The sequence below is a fragment of the Macaca mulatta genome, chromosome 6 (genome assembly GCF_049350105.2).
Source record: "Macaca mulatta isolate MMU2019108-1 chromosome 6, T2T-MMU8v2.0, whole genome shotgun sequence".
Taxonomy (NCBI): Eukaryota; Metazoa; Chordata; class Mammalia; order Primates; family Cercopithecidae; genus Macaca; species Macaca mulatta.
In genome coordinates, this window is record NC_133411.1 from 148167230 (window position 1) to 148194845 (window position 27616).

General features: G+C 37.3%; 1 protein-coding gene and 1 long non-coding RNA gene across 51 annotated transcripts in view; one reads left to right on the top strand and one right to left on the bottom strand.

The window, feature by feature from the left end:
* Positions 1-26540, top strand: part of MATR3 (matrin 3) — a 60100-nt gene extending 33560 nt beyond the window's left edge. For 14 of the 50 annotated variants that reach the window (XM_078003628.1, XM_078003624.1, XM_078003627.1 and 11 more), the window contains 14 exons: positions 3683-4772; positions 11052-11113; positions 12089-12130; positions 12464-12576; positions 13434-13490; positions 13987-14112; positions 14994-15119; positions 15749-15916; positions 17912-18043; positions 18506-18549; positions 18641-19010; positions 21539-21761; positions 22264-22385; positions 25445-26540. In XM_078003628.1, the coding sequence (XP_077859754.1) occupies positions 4537-4772; positions 11052-11113; positions 12089-12130; positions 12464-12576; positions 13434-13490; positions 13987-14112; positions 14994-15119; positions 15749-15916; positions 17912-18043; positions 18506-18549; positions 18641-19010; positions 21539-21761; positions 22264-22385; positions 25445-25495 (1872 nt within the window). In that variant the 5' untranslated portion in view covers positions 3683-4536 and the 3' untranslated portion in view covers positions 25496-26540. 50 annotated transcript variants of the gene reach the window in all.
* Positions 3681-16940, bottom strand: LOC144329534 (uncharacterized). The gene is made up of 2 exons (XR_013394879.1): positions 16427-16940; positions 3681-7502 (listed from the first exon to the last, which is right to left on the bottom strand). It is a non-coding gene; the product is annotated as an uncharacterized LOC144329534 (long non-coding RNA).
* Positions 26541-27616: the final 1076 nt, after the last annotated feature.

Sequence of the window (27616 nt, forward strand, 5' to 3'; positions counted from 1 at the left end):
CCCAGGAGTTCGAGACCAGCCTGGCCAACATGGTGAAAACCCCTGTCTACCAAAGCTGTGAAAATTAACCGAGCATGGTGGCGTGTGTCTGTAGTCCCAGCTGGTTGGGCTGAGGTGGAAGGATGGTTTGAGCCTGGGAGGCAGAGGTTACAGTGAGCCTGGGCAATGGAGGAGTCAGACACTGTCTTAAAAAAAAAAAAAAAAACAACAGCTAAAAGTCTTTTCATTTTTTTCTAATACCTTCTAAGAAACTAAAGTTGGCTTGTGCTTATTTTAGTAATTATGCTAAATAACCCTCTGAAAGAATGACTAAGGACTTACAGGTAATCTTTAAGGAAATTTAGATCTGGAACAGCTGTTTGCTTCTGTTCTCCATGAATTTTCAGGGTATGTGAAAATTTTCAGAAATATTTTAGTACTCTATTTCTTTTAATTGGAGAAGAAAAAGCCAATAACAAAAATCAGATTCTCATGGAATGGGAGGTAGAATATTAACTGAAACGTTTCCTAACCATACATAGGGATGATATTCAGATTTGTTTAGATGTTGAATGTGAAGCTGACATTTTTAAACAGCTTAAAATTGTATCATAAAATAGTTTTAAGTTACAGTTTGTTTTGAGTTGTCTATGAAAATGAATTTTTAAGCTCATTTGTTCAGAATTTGGTTATCGGGCTGGGCATGGTGGCTCACGCCTATAATCCCAGCACTTTGGAAGGGCGAAGCAGGGGGATCATGTGAGGTCAAGACCAGCCTGACCAACGTGGAGAAACCGTGTCTCTACTAAAAACACAAAATTAGCTGGGCGTGGTGGCGTGTGTCTGTAATTTCAGCTACTTGGGAGACTGAGGCAGGAGAATCACTTGAACCCAGGAGGCAGAGGTTGCAGTGAGCTGAGATTGTGCCATTGCATTCCAGCCTGGGCATCAAGAGTGAAACTCCATCTCAAAAAAAAAAAAAAGAATTTGGTTATCAAGATTGTAGTAAATGGCATTTGTGAAGTGAAGTTGTGGGTAATGTTGATAGTTTTTAGAGGTGTGCAGGTGCTTTCTTTTTTGGAAGTGAAAGGTTCTGCATTGATGGGCATTTACACTATTACATAGAGATTTAAAATAGGTAAATTGGATTTTGATAATAAATGTTCTCCCAAAGCTACTATATTCAAAATTGTTTTAACTTCTAGTGCAGTTTCCTATAAAAAGGCAATTTTATAATTACAGGAAAAAACATAGTAAAAGAAGCTAATCTTTTGTAAATCTTAGTAAATGTCTCAATATTGTGCTGCCTTTACTAATAGGCAGTGGGTCCCATGTGAATGAACCTTTAAAAGTGGCTTGTACATCTTATGTTCAGCATTGACATGATAGAGGAACTGTTTTCATAAATGCTTTTTCAACAATGCTGCCACATCTGGTTTCTCCCAACTTTGTTCTAATAAAACCATTTTTAAGAATTTGGTTTATTTGTGGTTTAATCCAAAATCTAACTTAAGTTGCTTTTCACTAATTTTACCCTAATATCCTTGATAGAGTTGCATTTTAAGTTGAAACTGAGTATCTTAAAAATACTGAGGTGGTTGTTAATGGAATTACACGTTGTCATGGGATTTACATTGTTTGTCTTGACTCTTTTCTGAGTTTTTCTGACATCCATTTTCTGTTTGTCTTCAGGTTATCCTTTACCTTTGCATCTCTTAACTTTTCCTTTTGTAGATCCACTGTTTTCCTATGAGCTACCAAAAAATGTAATTGAGAGCTCTGTAATCTAACAATCACATTTCCTTAAAATATGACCATTTTAAAAATTTTAAACATAATTGTAATACCATTATATAATTTCTCTTAGGGAAAAAATAGTTCAAAAGACTGACTTTCAGGAATACAAAGCTTTGGCTACAACATGAAAGTCAAAGCTGCAATTAATAACCCTGATACTTAAACATTTTTATTTTGAAAAACCCTCTAAAGGTTTTGATTTTTAAAATATGTGTGAAAATTTAGAGGGTCCACCACCATTTACATAGCATCTCAGCCACCATTCTGTGTGGCATTTATAAGACATATCAAAGAAACTTTCATCCAAAGAAGTCCACTTACTCTCGTCTTTATTAATCTTAAAGCTTAAGTAGTTTACATAGTGGATCTTGTCTAGAACTATTGATAGTTTCTTTGGTGTATTTTCTCAAATTCATCTTTCTTGGTGTGCAAAAACATCTTCCTGTAACTCCAGCCACCTCTTACAGCATTTCTGTGTCTTTTAAAACTTGATTATATCTATTTTTAAAAATCTAGTCTAAATCTTTCTTGCTGCAACTTTTTTATACTTCCTCTGCACTGTATTTGTCCATTTGTATCCTTGCTTTAATCTATCATTGGCGAAATTGGTCCTGTAATAGACTTGTAACTACTGGATATTGTCTGGTTTTACTGTTAAAGTTTAACATACTAAGCTACCAGTGCTGAGTGTATTGGTGATCAAAAAATAGAAAATTTAAACAATGCCTCATAGAATTCTGTACGAAACAACTTCAGATTTGCCTCTGTATGTAGTTGTGATTATAAAATTGTTTCACTGAAGACGTTATGTATATCTTTTAACTAATGTTTTATGACAATCATGATATAAATTATTTGGAAATTCTTATGTGACAGTTTCTGAGGTACAATAATGATTTAAGAAAGAAAACAGTTTCATCTAGAAACACGTCTTGGGGAATCATAATCAGAACATAAATTTACCAGGTGATTTGGGCTATTCTTGTGAAAAGTTTACAGGAAACTGTGTAACCAAGATCTCATTTTCATTTTTCCTGTTTTGTGCTGTAGATATGCTGTAGCCCTGAGCATTAAATGAGTACTGATGGATGCTAATTGAGGAGTTCCCTTCTTTTAATCACCTGTATTTTCTGTACCTAGGTTTTTTCTTGGGAGGGCTCCTATTCCTGTACTGACCAGAGTTAGTTCTCCTTACTTTAAAAGATTAGATATGAAGAAAGCACTGCCTGATGTAGGATGGTCAGTAAGAAGGCAATTAGTTATATAACTTAAATTTGGGCAGCAATCCTTAAAACTATAGGAAATGACTTATTTTTCTTATTCACATCTATCTTCACCTCAAATTGATTTTGCTGTATAAAGGTCTCAGCTATTATGTTTGGTCTTATATCTTATATTAGGTACTTGAAACCTAAGCTTCATTTACTTATGATTTTACTTGGTTCTTTCTGATAGTGATAATAGGTCTCATTTTCCAAAGCACAATACAACTGATTCATCTTTGACTTGCTGACCTTGATTTTTTTTGTTTTTAGTCTTCTCCTGGAACTTAAGCATCATACTATAGGGTGTATTTTTATTCTTCTAAAAGAAGAAACCCATCTATATTTTTACCAAAATTTTGATGTACTCAGACATCTAACCTTTCAATTTACATGTTTTTAAACTCAGTATGAAAGTCCCTTTAATAGTTAAGCTTTAGCGTGAAATACTACTTTTTAAATATCTATATGCAGGCTCTGCATACATCAGGAATCTGTTTAAGATATGTAATAAATTCCTTGTAAGTTTGAGATCTTAAATGTTTTTTTTTTTTTAAATCAACATGATGCATAAGTTTTTTTTTCTTAAAAAAACGGCATCTGCTTAAAGGGATTTATGACTAAAATTGCTTATTTTTCTACAGAGTTGTCTGCTGGTTCTCAGCTTGAAGAAGATTCTGCAGTCCTTATTGATCCTTTTTCTTGGCGTTACCATTTTTTGAAGCAAAGTTAACCTAGCTTTCTAGTTTGAGCTTTCTTTTTGGCCGTCTTAAAAAAAAATTTTTTTTTTAATCTATAAAATAGACAAGAGCTAGTTCTACAATGTCCAAGTCATTCCAGCAGTCATCTCTCAGTAGGGACTCACAGGGTCATGGGCGTGACCTGTCTGCGGCAGGAATAGGCCTTCTTGCTGCTGCTACCCAGTCTTTAAGTATGCCAGCATCTCTTGGAAGGATGAACCAGGGTACTGCACGCCTTGCTAGTTTAATGAATCTTGGAATGAGTTCTTCATTGAATCAACAAGGAGCTCATAGTGCACTGTCTTCTGCTAGTACTTCTTCCCATAATTTGCAGTCTATATTTAACATTGGAAGTAGAGGTCCACTCCCTTTATCTTCTCAACACCGTGGAGATGCAGACCAGGCCAGTAACATTTTGGCCAGCTTTGGTCTGTCTGCTAGAGACTTAGATGAACTGAGTCGTTATCCAGAGGACAAGATTACTCCTGAGAATTTGCCCCAAATCCTTCTACAGCTTAAAAGGAGGAGAACTGAAGAAGGCCCTACCTTGAGTTATGGTAGAGATGGCAGATCTGCTACACGGGAGCCACCATACAGAGTACCTAGGGATGATTGGGAAGAAAAAAGGCACTTTAGAAGAGATAGTTTTGATGATCGTGGTCCTAGTCTCAACCCAGTGCTTGATTATGACCATGGAAGTCGTTCTCAAGAATCTGGTTATTATGACAGAATGGATTATGAAGATGACAGATTAAGAGATGGAGAAAGGTGTAGGGATGATTCTTTTTTTGGTGAGACCTCGCATAACTATCATAAATTTGACAGTGAGTATGAGAGAATGGGACGTGGTCCTGGCCCCTTACAAGAGAGATCTCTCTTTGAGAAAAAGAGAGGCGCTCCTCCAAGTAGCAATATTGAAGACTTCCATGGACTCTTACCGAAGGGTTATCCCCATCTGTGCTCTATATGTGATTTGCCAGTTCATTCTAATAAGGTGAGTTAACGCAACAGATGCTTCTAATTTCTTTTACATTGTAGTGCCTATTTACCTATATCTTTGACTCTAATTCTGTAGTCTGATGACATTGAGTTGATCAAGCATTTTTAAACTTTTGAGAACACTTTATTTGGAAGGTAATTGTTTTTGAGCATTTTAAACCAGGGCTTTACATTAATGTATTCTGCCTAGATTACTTCTGGCCACAAAGCTGTCATCCACTGAGATTATCTTGTTGGTTTTTGGCATCAATATGTTCTTCTTAATCATATATTTAAGCAGGTTTTTTTGTCTGCTTTGTTGAATTAAGTATTTTTTTTGCAGTCAATGTGCTCTGCCATTCAGGATGCTAGATTTCAGCTCTCCATCTGTCTTGATTGCTGATTTGTATGTAGTAAAGATGTATTCTTGAACAATTCTCTTTTTTTCCTTATCTGTGGCTACAGGGAAAGAGTTAATGTAGAGCCCTGGTGTTTGTTTCAGTATGTTTCATATTTTAGATTAGTTCATTCTTCCTTTTTTAATTTCCCTTTAACACAAACTTTCATACTATGACTGAAATTTTTCATCATTTTTTTTCTCCTTTTCCACAACTTTCTTAAACATACTTCAGAACTCACTTTTTATTATCCCATATTACATCTATCCCTTTAGAGACTTGGACAAATCAACTACTACAGTATCCTGCTCTGTGTTCCTCATAAACAAATTCTTTTTCTGAGTTAGGCTTAGACTTCTGATATAGTCATTTGAAAAGAAAATCTAATTCTCCTTTGCTTTAATTATCACATCTACCAAAATGGGAACTTTTTCAAAATGCCCTTTTAAATATGTTGTCCTTTCTCTTTCAACTTTTTCAGTGTTACTCATTCTGACTTTTTTCCCCCCAATATATGGTGCAGTTGACTTAAAGTCATCGTTATAGCACCCCACTAGCTTGATCTATAATCTGTGACCATCCATTTTTCCTGATGTGCTCTACTTAACTGGAACAAGTTGCTGCCATGAAATTGATTTGATGGTTACTGTTACAGGGTTTTTCTTTACAGTAACATCTGGAAGGGTCATTTTCTTTTCATAGCTAATCCTTTGATAAGCATTTTTTAGTAAGTGAGTATGGATTTTTTTTAGTAGACTAAATCATACCATTGTTTTTAATATTCTGTTAAAGAGTATTACCAGTCACTCCCTTTCCTTATGTTTGGATCTCAGTATTTTTGTCGTTTAATCTTTAATCTGTACCAAAGTAAATTAACATAAATACTAAATTTAGGTTTATTTAAACATTTAAGAAGATGTATTTTCATTAAGAAATACAACCCCAAACTCACAAAAGCCAGCAAATTTTAATTGGTATATGTTTTGGGTGTTACCTTTTCCTAAATTTGTTGGCTCTACTAAATATATCATGGAATTCATTTTAGTTTTTGATCAGCACTAAACTTTAAATTTTAGGTCCCGTGTGAATTGATAGAACGAAAAGGTCCATTAAACATTGGTGACTCCAATTTTTTCTACGTTATTTCTTGCCTGTTTATAAGGAAATAATAGCAGAAATGGCAATGTGACCAGTATTCTCAGAAAGGATCTCTAAATTCTGAGGAAAATAGATAGTTACAGTGTCTCAAATGAGAGTGATGTTAAGGGACTTAAAAAATCTTTGCTACTGGAGTCATTAAGCTGTTGGGACATCATAAAGGAACACAACGGAACCATGAGAGGACTTAGAGAAAAGTTTCTGTTTTTATGTATGATTATGCTTTTTTTCTCCAAATTTTGCTACCTTCTAGTTCCTGAAGAAGGCTAATAACTTAAATGGATCTAAATTAACAAAAGAGCAGTTTTTACATATTTTGATGAAACTATGGATTCAAGAGTAAGATACCCTACCCTAGTGCAAGAGGTACTTTTCGCCTGTAAAAATGCTTAGGTCCTAGCCAGTTTTGGTATTCTGTCAATATACTGAGTACATTTGAGAAGTATTTTAGAGGCCTTTTGTTTAATTCTGTGGTTTAAATGTGTAAATTGGACCAACTTTAAGAAGTTTAAACACATGGATTATCTGAATTTCTAGTTTTCTAGTTGCCTTACTATGTTTTTTACGTATATGCATTCTGTTGAAAAAATATTTAAATATTCACTTTAGCAGTGGACCCTCTATAACCTCTATAGAAATGACCTTAGAGAAAATTTCTGTGATGGAAGTAGATAATGAAAAATTTTTAAACATTTAATCCTGCTCTCTGGTATTGCTGCATAACTTGGAAAATCTGTTCTTTTTACTTATTGGTATTGTTAAATAGTTTACATGATCAAAAGTTCTTACTGTGAAGTAAAAAACTTAAGTAGAAAATAATTTAATTTGTCATGGAGTGTCATTATTTTTAGGTGACTTAAAGTGATGGTGTTGCTTTTATTTCTTTCTAGGTCATTTTAGATCATCAAATTGCTTAAATTGCTTTTCTTTTTCTTTCTCTTTCTTTCTTTTTTTGAGATGGAGTTTTGCTCTTGTTGCCCAGGCTGGAATGGATGCAGTGGCGCAGTCTCGGCTCAGCTCACTGTAACCTCCACCTCCTGGGTTCAAGCGATTCTCCTGCCTCAGCCTTCCGAGTAGCTGGGATTACAAGCATGTGCCACCACGCCCGGCTAATTTTGTATTTTTAGAGACAGTGTGTCTCCACGTTGGTCAGGCTGGTCTCGTACTCCCGACCTCAGGTGATTCACCACCTTGGCCTCCCAAAGTGTTGGGATTACAGGCGTGAGCCATCGCACCTAGCCATCAGATTGCTTTTCTGTGCAATCTCAAGCTTCTCAGCTTCCTTTCACTTAAAGAAAATTATCCACTATAGCACTTTGGCTGTCTTGTCACTTGAGTTTATATTAAGTTAACTCTTTTTTCTGCCATTCTGTAAGTGCTTCCCAAATTCTTTTTTTCTGTCTATAGTTTAAGGTATCTCAAATACATCAAGGTGAATGTAGTTTTCCTACAGAAATGTCTGACTTTAAAAGGTGTGTAAATCCTTTATTAATCTGATTTTGCAGGAGTTACCTCAGTGTAGAGTCCAGGAATATAGATTTTTATAAAACTCTTTCACTTAGTCCTCACCGTAAACCAACCAGTAATCGATTGGTAGTACACATTAGTCATGGGTGAGTTTGGGAGGTACATGACTGATTTTTTGATTTTGGCCTGCCTTCTATCACTTTGAAAGAGCAGACACACTTTTCCTGTAAGTTTGAACCTTTAAAGAACATGGAGGATTGTATATAATTTCTGTTCAGCTATGTATCCTTTCTAGCTCCTATGAAATAGAAGCATGGCTAGTAGGATAACATTTATTCCTCTCCCAGAACTTAAGAATATTTTAAGTAAAATCTGAATATTTTTAGTTCAGAGAATTCTAAGTCATTAATGGGTATTTGTTTAATTAATCCTTTTTTTTTTTTTTTGGGAGGAGTCTCACTCTGTGTCCCAGGCTGGGGTACAGTGGCGCGATCTTGGCTCACTGCAGCCTCCGCCTTTCGGATTCAAGCAGTTCTCCTGCCTTAGCCTCCCAGGTAGCTGGGATTACAGGCGTACATCACCATGCCCAGCTAATTTTTTTTTGTATTTTTAGTAGAGATGGGTTTCACCATGTTAGCTAGGCTGGCCTCCAACTCTTGACCTCAGGTGATCCGCCTACCCTGGCCTCCCAAAGTGCTGGGATTATAGGTATGAGCCACCATGCCAAGCCAAGGCTTCTAAATTTTGTGAACTTACCTGTGGTTCCTCTGGCTTACAGCCATTTTTATTTTATTTTATTTTATTTTGTTTTATATTTTTGAGACAGAGTCTCTCACTTTGTAGCCCACGCTGGAGTGCACTTACGTGATCATAGCTCATTACGCTCTCCACCACCCAGGCTCAAGTGAGGCACGTACCACCACACCTGCCGGTTTTTTTGATAAGAGACCTGGTTTCACTATGATGTCCAGACTGGTCTCAAACTCCTGGGCTCAAGTGATCTGCCTGCTTTGGCCTCCCAGAGTGCTGGGATTATATGCGTGAGCCACTGCACCTGGCCCTTACAGCCATTTTAAAAATGGTCTCCAACTAGAAGTCAGTGGTCCATTACTTTCCAATTGAAACTTTAGATAACCCAAATAGCTGATGATTGTAGAGCCAACTGGAGAGATCTTGAGTTCCTTAACTATTAGCCATTATTTTAAAAAGAGACCTGGAAGTAGTTTATAGCTTTCAGCATTTTAAGAAAGGTACCATTCTATTTGGATGAGTTCCATTTTAGTTCACAGGATTCTATTTATTTATTTATTTATTTTGAGATGGAGTTTCTTGCTGTCACCCATACTGGAGTGCAATGGCATGATCTCGGCTCACTGCAACCTCCGCCTCCTAGGTTCAAGCTATTCCTCTGTCTTAGCCTCCCAAGTAGCTGGAATTACAGGCACCCACCACCAGTCCCGGCTAATTTTTTGTATTTTTAATAAAGATAGGGTTTCACCATGTTGGCCAGACTGGTCTCGAACTCCTGACCTCAGTTGGTCCTCCCACCTCGGCCTCCCGAAGTGCTGGGACTTACAGGCCTGAGCCACTGCACCCGGCCTTTCACAGGATTTTAGATAATTTTTCTAGAGCAGAGGAATGTACCTAAACTGTTGTCATGTAAATATAAACCCGTTTTTTTTTTTTTTTTTAAAAAGAATCCCATTTATAAAATACCAATCCGCAACTTTTTGAAAGCATGTATCTTGTAATTTGGTACCTTACTTTAATTTAGTTCAGCTCTCAGTGAGCTACCCCCCTTTAAAAACACATCGCCTGACCATGTTTTATATTCCAAATATAATTGTATTGGGTAGTGTGGTTGTTACAGAAATTACAATTTGTGGGAGTTTGTGAAACATCCATAAGAGTTGTAAAGCAGGAATTGTAAAACAAGACTGCTTTATAATCAGTTCGGTTTTTTTGTTTTGTTTTGTTTTGTTTTAAGCACATTCCATGTGCCTCGCAAGGGTCTGATAAGCAGTTTACCTTTTCACAACAACCCTATGAGACTATTGTCCCAGTGAATTTAAATAACAGGGACCAAAGATTCACATCTTTGTAATTCGGGAATGGAACCTAGGCAGTCTAGGCAGAGCCCAGTTTTCCTGACTCTTCATTCTTACATTGCCTAAAAAGTTAACTCATTTATATCTGCATTTTTTTCTAAAGAAATTATTTGAAATAAGAGTTACTTCTTCAATTTAAAATAAACCACGAAAGAGTGAATAGCGATAGAATGTCATGTTTCCCTCCCTAAATTTGTTGAGGCATTCCTTAAATTTGCTTCTTTATTTTGGGGAAATATAAAGAAAGCTTAATATTTTGATAAATGGGATTCATTTTCTAGAAAAGCCATTCCTGTTGAATCATGTTAGCATTTTATGGTAATGCTAATCATGGTGCATTTTTCATTCACTGTGTATTTAATAGGTAGTAAACCTGGAACATCCTCAAAAGCTGGATGTGATTAAAGTTTTTGGTTTGTTTTGTTTTTGGCGGAGTCTTTGTCAACCAGGCTGGAGCGTGGTGGCCCAATCTCAGCTCACTGGAATCTCCGCCTTCTGGGTTCAAGAGATTCTGCTGCCTCAGCCTTCCAAGAAGCTGGGACTACAGGCGTACACCACCACGCCCGGCTAAAGTTTGTATTTTTTGTAGAGATGGGGTTTCGCCATGTTGGCTAGGCTGGTTTCAAACTCCTGGTCTCAAGTGATCCACCCACCTCAGCCTCCCAAAGTGTTGAGATTATAGGCATGAGCCACCGAGCTTGGCCTAAAAGATTCTATTTTAACTAATTGTTCAAATTTATAGTATATAGTTTCTAGAAAAGTAGATAGAAACATGGATGTTTTATCATTCAGAGTACTCAAAGTAGCATACAGTGAATACTTCAGTTTGGTCCACAGTAAAAGTTAATAAGCCTTGCTAATCTCAAGGTTAGTTACTACTCTTGATCTTTATTAACTCTGTATCTTTTCCCTGTCAAATCTTTTAAGTATGTTGACAAGTTAATCCAGTTTTTCCAAGAATGTGCATAGCGTATTTGAGGGCAGGATCAAGCCTCAAGGATTCAGAGAAATGGTTTTAAATTAAATCAGTGTGATTTAGTGAATGGGCAGGTGTTTGTACAGCCTATAATACTGCATAGACATTAATGTCCTAGAGTTTGAATGGTTCAGATGAAAATATTTTAGCTTTATTTTTGTTAATTCTACTAATTTACTTTGCTGCAGGAGTGGAGTCAACATATCAATGGAGCAAGTCACAGTCGTCGATGCCAGCTTCTTCTTGAAATGTAGGAGTTTGAAATACCTTTAAAACGTCCTTATCGTGAATCAGAATCAGCCATTATTGGTTTTTGGGAGTTTATCATTTACTTGTAATATTCACAATGTTAATATCACATAGTGGTACTGTATGGGCAATACTATTTACAAGTAAAATGTTTAGATCTGGAAATTTCATATTGAATATTAGATGCAGTAATAATGATATTTTGTTATTTAATATTTCTAGGATACATACACATTGGTCATTACAGAAATTGATGATTTTTACTAGGTATAGTGAAAGATAGTATTTGATATATAGAGTGGATTCACAGTAACATTTTTAATAATACGTGCTTTTAAAAATGCAAAAGATACAGAAAAGAGGGTAGGTTATTAAAAGATTCTAATTCTTTGTTCAGGAAAATCCTTGGTGGTGTTTTTTTTGTTTGGTTTTTTTTTTTTTTTTTTTTGCTTTTGAGATCTTTGGTTTTTGAGTTCAGGCTGCTACCATGAAATGGAATTCCTAAAGAAAACTCCCTGCTTAGGCAGCACACAGTGCCCATTGTTCACTGGAGTTGGAATTTTCACATATGCCTAACTCTGTTGGGGCTATTCTTTCTAATGTCACAACTCAACTGTGCTCTTGGTATTAATATTGGAGAAGGAAAATCTGTGCTCTGTTCTTGTTTCTATGTAACCCACATTTCTAATTCTTTGTGCAGCACTTCCTCCTTACAATTTAACCAATAGAGGAAAAACTTAAATTTCAACATTATCTACATTTGCAAGCAATATAAAACAAGTTTATTCTCGTGGATTATTTTGAAGTTCTGAGTTTTTTATTTTGAAGTATCTATAGGAAATGCTTTAAAACTATGTTTCTAACACTTAGACTCTCAGATAACTTTACTAATAAATCTCTATTTTAGAGGCCAAACAAGGTTGTTTTGTGAAAAGGACAGTTTTATTTTAAAGTTAATTTTCTGGTCTTTTTAAAGCTACCCAGAATGGAATCCTGACAATGATACAGGACACACAATGTAAGTTAAATTTTTTAAGCTACCATTTGTAAAGGAGATCAATGTAAGGAATTCAGGTTTAACTTTCAACATTTCATAAAGTATTTTCAGAATTTCTTTACTGAAAATGAGACTCGGATAAAATTCACTTCGGTTAACAATTTTTAGAATATATATTATGTAGTAATTTGTACTTTTTTATTGTTAATGTAGACTTTGATCTAGTTACTTCACAGATACCCTGAAAGATTGAAGTGGTTGTGGTCATATGTTGGGGTGCTTTAGCATTAAATCTTAATTATTTCCAATGGACCTCTTTATTATGATTTATATTTTATGTCTTCACTTTACTAGGGGTGATCCATTCATGTTGCAGCAGTCTACAAATCCAGCACCAGGAATTCTGGGACCGCCACCTCCCTCGTTTCATCTTGGGGGACCAGCAGTTGGACCAAGAGGAAATCTGGGTAATTATATAAAATTCATGTTAATTTTCCTTACAGAGCCCTTACTGAAAATGTTTATTTTTTTGAGACAAGGTTTCGCTCTTATTGCCCAGGCTGGAGCGCAGTGGCGCAATATTGGCTCACTGTAACCTCCGCCTCCTGGGTGCAAGCATTTCTCCTGCCTCAGCCTCCCGAGTAGCTGGGATTACAGGTGCTCGCCACCATGCCCAGCTAATTTTCGTATTTTTAATAGAGATGTGGTTTAACCACGTTGACCAGACTAATCTTGAACTCTTGGCCTCAGGCGATCTACCCACCTGGGCCTCCAAAGTGCTAGGATTACAGGTGTGAGCAGCTGTGCCAGGCTGCAAATTTTGCTTCTTTATTTGAGACAGTCTCACTGTCTCTCCCAGGCTGGAGTGTAATGGTGCGATCTCCGCTCACTGCAACCTCTGTCTCCCTGGTTCAAGCGATTCTCATGCTTCAGCCTCTCCTGAGTAACTGGGATTACAAACATGTGCCATCACACCCGGCTAATTTTTGTATTTTTGGTAGAGGCAAGGGTTTCGCCATGTTGCCCAGGCTGATCTCAAACTCCTGGCGTCAAATGATCCATTCTCCTCAACCTCCCAAAGTGCTGGGATTACAGGTGTGAATCACCACACCTGGTCCCTTTCTAAAAATTAAAGGCAATGATTATAGGTGAAAGAAGGCTCATTTAAATATTACTCAGAAATAACATTGCATGAAAAGTGATGGTAATCACATATTTGTAAGAGCTTTTCATTTGTGTTTGGAAGATGTGCATTTTTCAGTAAAATTGCTTTTTTAAGCAAGTATATTGATTACAAGACTAAAAACTTTCTCTTCCCATAAAGGTGCTGGAAATGGAAACCTGCAAGGACCTAGACACATGCAAAAAGGCAGAGTGGTCAGTAATGAATGAAGCTTTTGCTTTTACTGTATTTACGATTTTGGGGAATATGATTTGTCCTAAATCCTTACTAGTTGAATATGTATCATGGTCCTTATGGGATGATTGCTATAATTTGAAAACCATCAGGTTTTTATATGGCTTTGATAATAATTAAAACTTTAAATTTTATATGCCCATAGTCCAGTGAGCTCACCTTGATTCAGCATCTTGGAACCTTTGCTGTCCAGTTATGTGTACAATATTTAATTTAAAAATCATTACAGAGACTATGTTTTGACACTTTGAAGTAGTTTAACCATTTGGCTATGGTCAGAAAGAGCTTATCCAGTGATGTTTGATGTGTAGTTTTAAAATTCGCTAGAATGTTATGAGTTGTTGTTTTACTTACACTCCCCTGGTTAATTATAGATTATAAAAAGTCCTAATGTGTAATTGGTTTCATACTGCTTTAAAGAGACTTAATTGCTTGTTTTTTTTTTTCCCCTAATGGACAGGAAACTAGCAGAGTTGTTCACATCATGGATTTTCAACGAGGGAAAAACTTGAGATACCAGCTATTACAGCTGGTAGAACCATTTGGAGTCATTTCAAATCATCTGATTCTAAATAAAATTAATGAGGTATGAATTAAAATAATGGTATTATTCATTTATTCATGCCACTAATATATTTTCTATAAGAATTAAATGATTTTGTATTAGAAAAATAAAACTCAAGGTAGTCTTAAGTTTATCAAATGCGGAATGTCGTAGAGGAAAAGACCAGTAGTGATAAATGTCAATAATAATAGAATGCTCATGGATTATTAGTAACTATAAGTTATGATCCTTAGGTAGTAATTGTCATTATACTACTATAAAAGCTGTAAAAGGAAAATTCTGTGGAAAGCCATTTCAGATCTATACCAAAATGATGGTTTCAAGTCATTATTTTTAGTCCAATAGGCATAGTAAATAATAAAGTAATGCAGTAGAATGAACTAATCTGAGGTGGTCCTTATAATAAAATAGCAAATTGGCAACATTGTTTTGTGGGGTTTTTTTGTTTCCTTGTTTTGGGAGACGGAGTATTGCTCTGTCACCCAGGCTGGAGTGCAGTGGCGCAATCTCGGCTCACTGCAACCTCTGCCTCCTGGGTTCTAGTGATTCTCCTACCTCATCCTCCCAAGTAGCTGGGACTACAAGTGTGCGCCCTCACACCCAGCTGATTTTGTATTTTTAGTAGAGACAGAGTTTTACCATCTTGTTGGCCAGGATGGTCTCAATTTCTCGACCTCGTAATCTGCCTGCCTCGGCCTCCCAAAGTGATTACAGGCGTGAGCTACTGGGCCTGGCCTGTTTTTTGTTTTGGTTTTTTAGTTCTTGAAAGTGTTTTCTACTTAGTGATTAAATATATCTGGAAAGATTTGGGGCATTGTTATTTTTTAGGAAGAAATATCTGTAGTTCAGTGTGAGAAGGCTGATTGGAAAAAACAGAGAAATAACTTTTTGTACAATTTCAGGCATTTATTGAAATGGCAACCACAGAGGATGCTCAAGCTGCAGTGGATTATTACACAACCACACCAGCGTTAGTATTTGGCAAGCCAGTGAGAGTTCATTTATCCCAGAAGTATAAAAGAATAAAGGTAATGTTTATTTTTGCAAGCTGTGTATCTGTTTAACAAATCATTTTAATATTTATTAGCTTTGGTTCTTTAAAATTACTGCTAAGGCTGGGTGTGGTGGCTCACGCCTATAATCCCAGCACCTTGGGAGGCCAAGGTGAGAAGGATTATGTGAGGCCCAGGAGTTCAAGGCAAGCCTGGGCAACATAGTAAGACCTCGTCTCTATAAAAATAAAATAATTGGGCCGGGCGCGGTGGCTCAAGCCTGTAATCCCAGCACTTTGGGAGGCCGAGACGGGCGGATCACGAGGTCAGGAGTTCGAGACCATCCTGGCTAACACGGTGAAACCCCGTCTCTACTAAAAAATACAAAAAACTAGCCGGGCGAGGTGGCGGGCGCCTGTAGTCCCGGCTACTCGGGAGGCTGAGGCAGGAGAATGGCGTAAAAACCCGGGAGGCAGAGCTTGCAGTGAGCTGAGATCCGGCCACTGCACTCCAGCCTGGGCGACACAGCGAGACTCCGTCTCAAAAAAAAAAAAATTAAATAAAATAAAAAAATAAATAAAATAATTGGTAAAGACTAGGATGTTTTTAACTGTTAACTAATAATTATTGCATGTTTTTCCTTTTGTTACTGTTGTTTGTTAAAGAAACCTGAAGGAAAGCCAGATCAGAAGTTTGATCAAAAACAAGAGCTTGGACGTGTGATACATCTCAGCAATTTGCCCCATTCTGGCTATTCTGATAGTGCTGTTCTCAAGCTTGCTGAGCCTTATGGGAAAATAAAGAACTACATATTGATGAGGATGAAAAGTCAGGTAATACACATAAGGAAGTTTTAGAGAAGATAATTTATTAAAATCCTTTAAGATTTTTCAGTATGTGACCGGGCGTGGTTCCTCACGCCTGTAATCCCAGCACTTTGGGAGGCCAAGGTGGATGAATCACCTGATGTCAGGAGTTTGAGACCAACCTGGCCAGCTTAGTGAAATTCTGTTTCTACTAAAAATACAAAAATTATCTGGGCGTGGTGGCGCGTGCCTGTAATCCCAGCTGCTGGGGAGGCTGAGGCAGGAGAATTACTTAACCGTGGGAGGCGGAGGTTGTAGTGAGCTGAGATTGCGCCACCGCACTCCAGCCTGGGTGGCAGAGCAAAACTCCCAACTCAAAAAAAAAGAAAAAAGAAAAAAAAAGTGTATCCCTATTTTTAGTGATGAAATCTGGAGGACGAGTTGTTTCATTTCATCCTTTTTTTGTTGTTGTTGTTCTTTTATTTAAAAAATTTAGAGTTAGCCAGGTACGGTGGCTCACGCCTGTAATCCCAGCACTTGGGGAGCCAGAGGTGGCTAGATCACAAGGTCAGGAGATCGAGACCATCCTGGCTAACACAGTGAAACCTCGTCTCTTACTAAAAATACAAAAAACTTAGCCAGGCGTACGCCTGTTGTCCCAGCTGCTGGGGAGGCTGAGGCAGGGTAATGGCGTGAACCCGGGAGGTGGAGCTTGCAGTGAGCCAAGATCGCACTGCACTCCAGCCTGGGTGACAGAGCAAGACTCCATTTCAAAAAAAAAAAAAAAAGAAAATTAGAGTTAGGCCAGGTGCATTGGCTCATGCCTGTAAATCCCTAGACTTTGGGAGGCTGAGGCCGGAGTTGCCCAGGAGTTTGAGACTACCCTGACAACATACTGAGGCCATATCTGTACAAAAAAAAAAAATTTAACCAGGCAAAGTGGCATGCTTGTACAATTTTAGCTACTCTGGGAGTCTGAGGTTGGGTGGAACACTTAACCCAGGAGTCCAAGGTTGTAGTTAACTATGATTGTGCCACTGCACTTCAGCATAGGCAGTGGAGTGAGAGCCTATCTCAAAAAGGAAATAAGAATGAGAAGAACACCTTTTCTGTTTTTCTTTTTTTGTTTTAAACACTTGCATTGCAAGTTTGTGTTCTTTCAGACTTTTATTTTTCTTACAATATTTTAATTCTTCTAGGCTTATTACTTTTTTGCAGAAATAGTGTATATAGACGGTTTAGTATTTGGCACTACGGTGATTCTTGGGGATTTTGTGAATCTGACAGGTTGGTTTTTTGGTTTTTGGGTTTTTTCTGAGATGGAGTCTCGCTCTGTTGCCCAGTCTGGAGTGCAGTGGCGCCATCTTGGCTCACTATAACCTCGCGCCTCCTCGGTAGCTGGGACTACAATAGGCACACTCCACCAGGCCCAGCTAATTTTTGCATTTGTAGTAGAGATGGGGTTTCACCATACTGGTCAGGCTGTTCTCGGTATTCCTGACCTCAGGTGAGCCACCCACTGTGGCCTCCCAAAGTGTTGGGATTACAGGCGTGAGCCACTGTGCCCAGCCCTATTCCGTGACTTTTTAACTCTGTGCTAAAGATTAAAATTTTTAGCCGAGTGTGGTGGCTTTCACCTGTAATCCCAGCACTTTGGGAGGCCAAAGCAGGAGGATCGCCTGAGTCCAGGAGCTCGAGACCAGTCTAGGCAAGATGGTGAAACCCCAACGCTACAAAAAATACAAAAATTAGCCAGACATGGTGGTGCATGCCTGTAGACCTAGCTACTGGGGGGCTGAGGTGGGAGGATCACATGGGCTCAGCACAACGAGGCTTCAGTGAGCCAAGATTGTGCCACTACATTCCAGCCTGGGTGACACAGTGAGACCCTGTCTCAGAAAAGAAAAAAAGTAATGAAGATTTTCTAACCAGTAGGTAGAATACATAATAAGGTTTTATACAATTTTATAAAATATAATGTGCTTTGTGGTCTCTCTTTTCTTGTGTTCTTTTCTTTTCAAGGCTTTTATTGAGATGGAGACAAGAGAAGATGCAATGGCAATGGTTGACCATTGTTTGAAAAAAGCCCTTTGGTTTCAGGGGAGATGTGTGAAGGTTGACCTGTCTGAGAAATATAAAAAACTGGTACTGAGGGTATGTAGTGTTTGATTTGTCATCATTTAACAGCCTGTTTTTACATATTTAAAGCCACAACATTCTTCTAAACATTTTTGTATGCTAAAAAATACAGGATTCTTGAAATGTAAGTTTATTGAAAGAGGTAAATCTATTGAAAGAAACTAGTTAATGAAAAAGAGCAACTTTTTTTTCTGGTCTTTAATGGCAGAACTAGTCTTCCCTAGAGGACACCTTCATTGCTCTTATCTGTTTAAGTTTTTAATAGCTTTCTGCTACCAGAATGCTTTATTTTCCACTTCTCTGTTGGTATGGTCATAATGATGAATGTCTGACTGTAGGCAGCTTAGGTTCTTGGATAAGGTTATGGGGATTGAATAAGCTGAGTTGATTATAGGGATCATCTCCAATTATTAATTCACTGGATAATTGTGTATTCTGCAAATGTATTATTTAACTTCTGTAAAACTTGTCTTTTAGATTCCAAACAGAGGCATTGATTTACTGAAAAAAGATAAATCCCGGTAATTTCATTTTGTTTTTCATATATGTGAGTATATTCAACTTAACTTTTTCAGATGACAAATTAATTGTGGTGTGTCCTTTTGATTTCAGAAAAAGATCTTACTCTCCAGACGGCAAAGAATCTCCAAGTGATAAGAAGTCCAAAACTGATGGTTCCCAGAAGACTGAAAGTTCAACCGAAGGTAAAGAACAAGAAGAGAAGTCCGGTGAAGATGGTGAGAAAGACACAAAGGATGACCAGACAGAGCAGGAACCTAATATGCTGCTTGAATCTGAAGATGAGCTACTTGTAGATGAAGAAGAAGCAGCAGCCCTGCTAGAAAGTGGCAGTTCAGTGGGAGATGAGACCGATCTTGCTAATTTAGGTGATGTGGCTTCTGATGGGAAAAAGGAACCTTCAGATAAAGCTGTGAAAAAAGATGCAAGTGCTTCAGCAGCAGCAAAGAAAAAGCTTAAAAAGGTAAAGAAATAATATTGGTTTGTTTTAGTAGAACATTAGATCAGATCATCGTTTCAAGTTATTTACCTAAGCAGTGTCAGATAAAGAGAATTACATGATTTAAATCAAAAATAGATATGAACCAGAATATAAATATTTAAATCTAAACTCTGCAATAAATAATTAAATAAGACATTTTATTATAGTTGGCAAAAAACATCAGCTCAAAGAGGAAACTTTTTAGTAAAAATGAGGGAGAAGGACTCAAAATACATGCTTCTGTATTGTAGTGGTAGCATATAGGTAGGCAGCCTTATAGTGTAGCTTTTAAAAAAAATAGTTGTGGTAGCATATAGGTAGGCAGCATTATAGTGTAGCTTTGAAAAAAAAATACAGGACATGAGTTTGCAGTAAGTTAATTGACCCAAGATAGTTAAAACTTTTGCCACTCATTCAAAAATTATTGAATAATTTTTCCTATTTGAGATATGTTGGCCTGGTCAGATACTCTAGTATCTTTTAAAACAATATTATTTGAATATGTAAGTCATTTAGAAGACACATATAAAGTGAATATAAATATAGAAATACACACGGTGTAAAGAAGAGTAAAACAAAAGACCCACATTGTGCTGCCTGCCTTGCTTAAGGAGTAGGGCATTAAAATGCCTTTGAAGCAAACTTTTTATGTTAAATGACTCATAAAATTTCGGAGTCAGCCCAGGCTCATTGGGTCATGCCTGTAATCCCAGCACCTTGGGAGGCCCGGCAGATCACTGGAGGCCATGAGTTCAGAACCAACATGGTGAAACCCCAGCTCTATTAAAAATACAAAAATTAGCCGGGTGTGGTGGCACATACCTGTAGCAGCTACTCAGAAAGGCTGAGGCAGGAGAATTGCTTGAATCTGGGAGGCTAGCGAAGATCACACCACTGTACTCCAGCCTGGGTGACAAGAGCGAGACTCTGTCTCAAGAAGAACAAGTAGAGTGAAATGAAATTTTTGCCATCGTGTTCCATATTCCGTTGGTTCTTTTTCTGTAACATTCAGCTCAAAACCAGTATTTACCTCTGGGTTTTTATTTGATGGCTTGGTCAAATAACTTCCTTTATTTTTCTAACTAGAGCTTATCATTATGTTTACATTTATAAATGCTAATAATTACGTTTAATGGCATTTAATGCCATACATTTTTCTAAGTTCTTTTTATATATATATATATATATACACACACACATTTATTAATTTAATCCTCACAATAACCATATGTAGCTCGTACTGTTGTTATCTCCATTCCATAAACGAGGAAAATCGAAGTATGGAGAAGTTAAATAATCCTGTAAGACACAGAGCCAAAATTTAGGCAGTTATTCTTCAGAGCATGATTTTTTTTTTTTTTTTTTTTTTTTTTGAGACGAAGTCTCACTCTGTCACCCAGGCTGGAGTGCAGTGGCATGATCTCGGCTCACTGCAGCCTCCACCTCCCAGGTTCAAGTTCTCCTGCCTCAGCCTCCCAAGTAGCTGGGATTACAGGCACCCAGCACCACACCAGGCTAATTTTTGTATTTTCAGTAGAGATGGGGTTTTGCCATGTTGGCCTGGCTGGTCTTGAACTCCTGATCTCAGGGTGATCCGCTCACCTCAGCCTCCCAGAGTGCTGGAATTACAGGCGTGAGCCACTGTGCCTGGCCCAGAGCTTGGTTTTTTAGCCATTACACTATTTGAAACTGAGCGTTTGCTCTAAAGAGTAGGTATTTGTAATATACTGTCTTACAAAGGACGTTGCTCAACTTTTACCAAATCAAGTTTTTTACACATTCACTAGCAGCATTGTAGTCTCAGAAAAGATAAAATATGAATATTCTTACCTCATTTAACTTCTGCTCTTTGTGTGAGGCAGACCTTCCATTTTTTAGTTTTAAAATAAACTAAATTATTTTTCAAATTATCAGTAATTTTTTGGGAGAAAGGAAGAAGTTATTATTTTGAGCTAATGAATAAAGACAAAGACGCTGCCGGACGTGGTGGCTCACGCCTGTAATCCTAGCACTTTGGGAGGCCGAGGCGGGCAGATCACAACATCAGGAGATTGAGACCATCCTGGCTAACATGGTGAAACACCGTCTCTACTAAAAATACAAAAAAATTAGCCGGGCATGGTGGCAGGGGCCTGTAGTCTAGCTACTTGAGAGGCTGAAGCAGGAGAATGGCGTGAACCCAGGAGGAGGAGCTTGCAGTGAGCAGAGATCATGCCACTGCACTCCAGCCTGGGCAACAGAGCGAGACTCCGTCTGGGAAAAAAAAAAAAAAAAGGCAAAGACGCTATCCATTTCCCTTCAAGTAAAGCAGATGGAAGGGATGCTGCAGGATAATTGTTGCAGAGTAAATTTGTCTTTCTTAACAGCGTCGTTTCCCAGGGAGTATGGAAGGTTTTGTCACTCTAGATGAGGTTGGTGATGAGGAAGATTCGGAACTTCAGAAACTTCGTAAATCGGGCATGGCATTTAAATCTGGTGACAAAAATGATGATGGTTTGGTTGAAATTAAGGTGGACAAGATCGAGGAACTTGATCAAGAAAACGAAGCAGCGTTGGAAAATGGAATTAAAAATGAGGAAAACACAGAACCAGGTGCTGAATCTGCTGAGAACGCTGATGATCCCAACAAAGATACAAGTGAAAACGCAGATGGTCAAAGTGATGAGAACAAGGAGGACTATACAATCCCAGATGAGTATAGAATTGGACCATATCAGCCCAATGTTCCTGTTGGTGAGATTTAAGTCTTTGTTCTTCACCTTCCTCACTGTCCTCAAAACAAACTCTTAGGTTTTAAAATAAGTTTTTAAAGTTGGTCTTATATAAACTGTGATAGCATTTTAAATTTCCTTTGTTTCTATAGGGAACAATTTATAAATCTTAATTGACATATTTTCCTCTTATACATGTCTCTGATTTTGTATTATTTTCTGTTGTCATCCCACAATGTGTTCCCTTTTCTCCTCATAAAATTTCCTGCAAGTTGCACATGCTTTTGTTTTGCCTTTCTGTGTTGTTTTTCTGTATTATATTTCTTTTTAAGAATACAGTTAGGTGGGACCTCAAACATCAATTAGGTAAAAGCAAAATATGGTTCTGTTTTTGTTTTTGTTTTCTAAGGCTGTATTGAACTTCTCAGAAACATGTTTCATTTAAATTATGTTGACAGGTAAAATTGTGAATACTAAATAAAATCTTCAGTTTGATTTGTAAGAATGTATGTTTGTGTTTCTAGGTATAGACTATGTGATACCTAAAACAGGGTTTTACTGTAAGCTGTGTTCCCTCTTTTATACAAATGAAGAAGTTGCAAAGAATACTCATTGCAGCAGCCTTCCTCATTATCAGAAATTAAAGGTAAGGCTGAATGTAAAACAAGAGAGTTCTTTTGTGAAAACTTAAGTTATGGAAGTAAGTGGGATATATAAGTAAAATGTGTATAGTTTTTAGCCTCAATGCAGTGCTTTATCCTGAAGATAACTTTTTATTTGCTTTTTTCTTTTTTAAGACAGAGTTTCACTCTTGTCGCCAAGATTGGAGTACAATGGTGTGATCTTGGCTCACTGTAACCTCTACCTCCAGGGTTCAAGCAATTCTCCTGCCTCAGCCTCCCAATAGTTGAGATTACAGGCATACACCACCACACCCAGCTAATTTTTGTATTTTTAGTAGAAATAGGGTTTCACCATGTTGGCCAGGCTGTCTGGTCTTGAACTCCTGACCTCTGGTGATCTGCCCACTTCAGCCTCCCAAAGTGCTGGAATTACAGGCATGAGCCACTGCACCCGGCCCTTTCTTTCTTGATGGATGGATGGATTATGGAAACATCTGTTGAGCCTCTTGTCATAGTTTACCCTTGTTACATAACAATTTAGTGTTTTCTAACCATGTTATAAATTCTGTGATAGAATTAAACTTACTCAGGTATTCTCAAATTGTTGTTGGGCTGTATCTCTAATTTGGAAGATGCTGGGAGTCTGAATACTAAAAGTCGCATGACCATTCATATTAAATAATTTTTTAATATTGAAATTATTGATAATGACACTTGTTATTTTTATGACCAAAAGAATATAAAGATCAAAGGCGTAAATATATAAACCACAACATCACTAAAGAATAATTCCTGTTGAGATATATTGAAGTTTGTTTTTGTAATTATCAGCCTCTTTGGACTACCTGTTGAAATAATGACTGAAACTTAAAAGTAGTTGCTAAACAACTCAATTATAGATACCTTGGTTTTTCACACTGCTTTATAATAAGTTAACTATAGTTATACAATCTTTAGATATGTTCTGTGTTGACTAAATGGATGAATGTAATCTTTAACTTTGGAAATAATTTAGGTTCCTGGCTGTGTATCATCGTCTGTTTTGTTGTTGTTGTTGTTGTTTTTTAATGTAACTGCTCTTTGCCACCTATATGTCTCTTACCATGCTGTATATGAAGAAAGAATCGTGGTTATTTGCAATGGTAGCAGCAATGTAGTACAATTATTTTATTTTTATATTTTTGAGACCGTTTTGCTCTTGTTGCCCAGGGCTGGAGTGCAGTGGTGTGATTTTGGCTCACCCCAACACCCCCTCCTGAGTTCAAGCCATTCTCTTGCCTCAGCCTCCTGAGCAGCTGGCATTACAGGCATGCACCACCACGCCTGGCTAGTTTTGTATTTTTAGTAGAGATGGGGTTTCTCCATGTTAGTCAGGCTGGTCTGGAACTCCCGGCTTCAGGTGATCCGCCTGCCTCGGCCTCCCAAAGTGCTGGGATTACAGGCCTGAGCCACAGTGCCTGCCCTGGTACAAATATTTTTATCTGCTTTGATTTTAAGCTGTTTGGGGTCAAAAACTGTATGTATTGTTGAGAAGAATATGGAAATAATATAAAAGGTTGGTTGGTGCTTCTTGTGGCTCCTTTTATTATTTCCTTATATTTTATTTATTTTTTTGAGACGGAGTTGCTCTTGTTGCCCAAGCTGGAGTACAACGGCGCAATCTCAGCTCACTGCAACCTCTGCCTCCCGGATTCGAGCAATTCTCCTGCCTCAGGCTCCCGAGTAGCTGGGATTACAGGCACATGCCGCCATACCCAGCTAATTTTATGTATTTTTAGGAGAAACGGGGTTTCACCATGTTAGCCAGGCTGGTCTCGAATTCCTGACCTCAAGTGATCCGCCTGCCTCAGCCTCCCAAAGTGCTGAGATTACGGGCGTGATGGCCTATTATTTCCTTGTATTTTAAAGAAACTTTGTCACCATCATCAAGAAACTATTAAGCAATACAGTAACTTGCTAATGGTATATTCATAATTTCCTAACTGGATGTTTGTGGGGTGTTTTGTTTTTTTTTCTTTAAAGGATATAACGGCTTTTAATTTGTACTATTTTTCATTAACTATATTAAGTTGATAAATTCCAATGAGATGGAAAGATACTTTGGACATTTTAGATTAGATTTTTGAATATGTCTTTTGTACTTCCATTAGTGTCTTAATGGAGCTCCTGTGTCTAGAGACTCTAGAAGTCCCAGGTTTAATGGCAGGGGTCAGCAAGCTACACTTGTTGCTCAGTCATCTGCTTTTGTAAGGTTTTACTAGAACCCACATCCATAATCATTTAAGTGTCATCTATAGTTGTTTTAGTTTATAATGGAGTGCAGGATTGAGTAGTTAAGACTGAATGGCTCAATGAGTCTAAAATATTTACTGCTGGCCTGGCAAGAAAATGTTTGTTCAGGTGATTTAATGAATAGTGCCTTGAGGCCAGATGTGGTAGCTCATGCATGTAATCTCAGCACTTTGGGAGGTGGAGACGGGCAGATCACCTGAGATCAGGAGTTTGAGACCAGCCTGACCAACACAGTGAAAACCTTGTCTCTACCAAAAGTTCAAAAAAATTAGCTGGGCATGATGGCCGGTGCCTGGAATCCCAGTTACTTGGGAGGTTGAGGCAGGAGATCAGTTGAACCTGGGAGGTGGAGGTTGCAGTGAGCCGAGATCACGCCACTGCACTCCAGCCTGGGCAACAGAGCAAAACTCTGTCTCAAAAAAAATAAATAAATAAAATAAAAATGCATGTCATTTAGACCCATAGTTCTTGGGGTAGTGTCAGTTCAGTGTGACTGTGGTCTTTGTTTTCTTATCTCTAAAATGTAGGCTTAATTATAACATTCGAATTCCCTTTTTTTTTTTTTTTTTTTTTTTTTTTTTACCTTTTAGCATTTTTTCCCCATGCCTTATTGTAATGTCCTGAAACAGTTTTTGTGTGCTAGTAAGGATTAACTAATTGTTGAAAATATTGACAAAATTATAGTTTAAGTCCCTAAACTTGGATATAAGATATTTGGTTTTGGAATTAATCCATTTTGCTGTGTTTCTCTAAGGTGACTTAATGGCTTTAATTCTCTCTCTCTTTTTAGAAATTTCTGAATAAATTGGCAGAAGAACGCAGACAGAAGAAGGAAACTTAAGATGTGCAAGAAGATTTAATGATTTCAAAGAAAATAATGGTTCTTCGTTTTTAATGTTAACCTTTTTTAAATACAATACTGATAGTTAGAAGAAAACTATTGTACTCTTTTGTTTTAGTGGAGAAATAATAGATGTCTGTTCATGTGTTAAGTGTTATAGCAAAAAAAAAATACACATGGTTAAGTTAATGAATAGTTTTTGTTTTATCAAAATGGCAACGGACAGAAATACTTTGTAGAGATTGACTTCCTAAGCTACTTAAGACAACTTGCACCACTAAGAAAGAAATGTAGAACCATTTGGAAAAATGAAATTTAGTAGTTCCAAGTTTCAAAGAAATGTCAACATTTTATTCCATTCAATAAAGAACAAAACCAATAGTATTTTTATTACTTTCATCTGAAACATTCCATGTTTTAATCTGAGCCTTGCAGACTTTGATTTGGAGTTTGAACCTGTTTTGGTTGCATTTCATTTTTGGAGAACTTCATTAACGTGAGATTGGCGATTCAAATGCAGGTGCAGTTTTCTGTTAATGTCATGCTGTTGTTTAGGTAATAAGAAATATTAAGTAATTGGCTTTAGATTTTGTAATTTTTTCCCTGAGTTCCTGCTAGATTTCGTATTCTAGTAGTCAATGTATTTTCAGTGAAATGTAAAAATATTCCCGTTCTCTTTGACCAGTATTAATTTTTGAGATCTTACTGCTTGTCACTTGAATCCCGTAATTGTCATACATCTCTGGTATAAGCAACATTTGATTTTTGAAGTGTGTAGACCATCTCTTCATATTTTCAAGATGTAATTTTACATTTCTGCATTTTTAAAACAGTTTGGCCATAATCCTAGATGCACGCTTCTAATTCATGTACCTGCACATGTGACCTTTGTGAACAGAAATTTGCATGTATAATTTGTGTTTACTTGTAACTTTCTGGTTATATACTGCTTATATCTGTGGATTCAAGTTACTGAAGTGAATACCAATAAAAAGAAAACCCTAGGCTATGTTCATTGGTTATACATGTTTGGAATGTTAACCAACATATTTGTCAGTTGTGGTTTTTATTCGCTCTTAAACTTTGTGCATGCTTTAACAATTTATTACTTTTAAATCTAGAGTGAATGTTCTAAAGACTACCGCTAAAGGTCTGAGTTTTAAAAATTTTGCTGCTGGTGGATTTCTTGTTCCTGTTACATAACTAAAAGTGAGGCCATTTGTGGTTTTTAAAAACCTTATGAATTAAAAATACTGCAGGTGAACAAACAGCAAAAGCTTGTGTTTAGACATACTGTTGACTTAACAGTACAATTGGAAATAATATGGATGAGCAAGAATTAGTTCTGCCAACTTTTCAAAATAATTATGTAGGGCTTCTTGGTATATTGGATCATCTGTTGTAAACAGGTTTTTTTTTTTTTTCCCCCTGAAACAGGGTCTCGCGCTGTCACCCAGACTGCATGCAGTGGCACAGTCATAGTTCTCTGCACCCTCAGCCTCCGGGCTCAAATGACCCTCCTACCTCAGCCTCCCGAGTAGCCGGGACTACAGGCTCATGCCATTATGCCTGGCTAATTTTTGTTTTTTTGTATAGATAGGACTTTGCCATGTTGCCCTGGCTGGTCTTGAATTCCTGGGCCCAAGTGATCTCACTTCAGTGCTGGGACTGTAGACATGAGCCACTGTCCCTGGCCAAGAAACAAAGTTTTAATAGGATAGGCATTGTCTTTCAAATGTTCAGACCCAAATGCATTAAAGGATATTTCAAATAGTTGGATAAATTTTATGGTCTCTCCCGTTGAAAAGCAGGTGATGATTTTAATGTGACATGCACAAAAAATCCTTGCCAGTTTACTTCTGCAATTTTAGCCTTTACTAATTACCCACTTCTGTTTAATTCCCATTTTTAACTAACAGCAAGTACAGAAAGCACTATGTGCACAATGGAGTTCTTCAGTGTTTCCTGTTGGTGATGGCTTTTTCATAGCTTTTACTTTGTTGGATTTAGCAAGTTGAAGGAAATAATGCTTTGTTTACTTTATTATCTACATTTGAGAGCATTTAGAAATCAGAAATTGTTATAATAAGCTGTTAGTGATAAATCTATAACAGCCCTCAG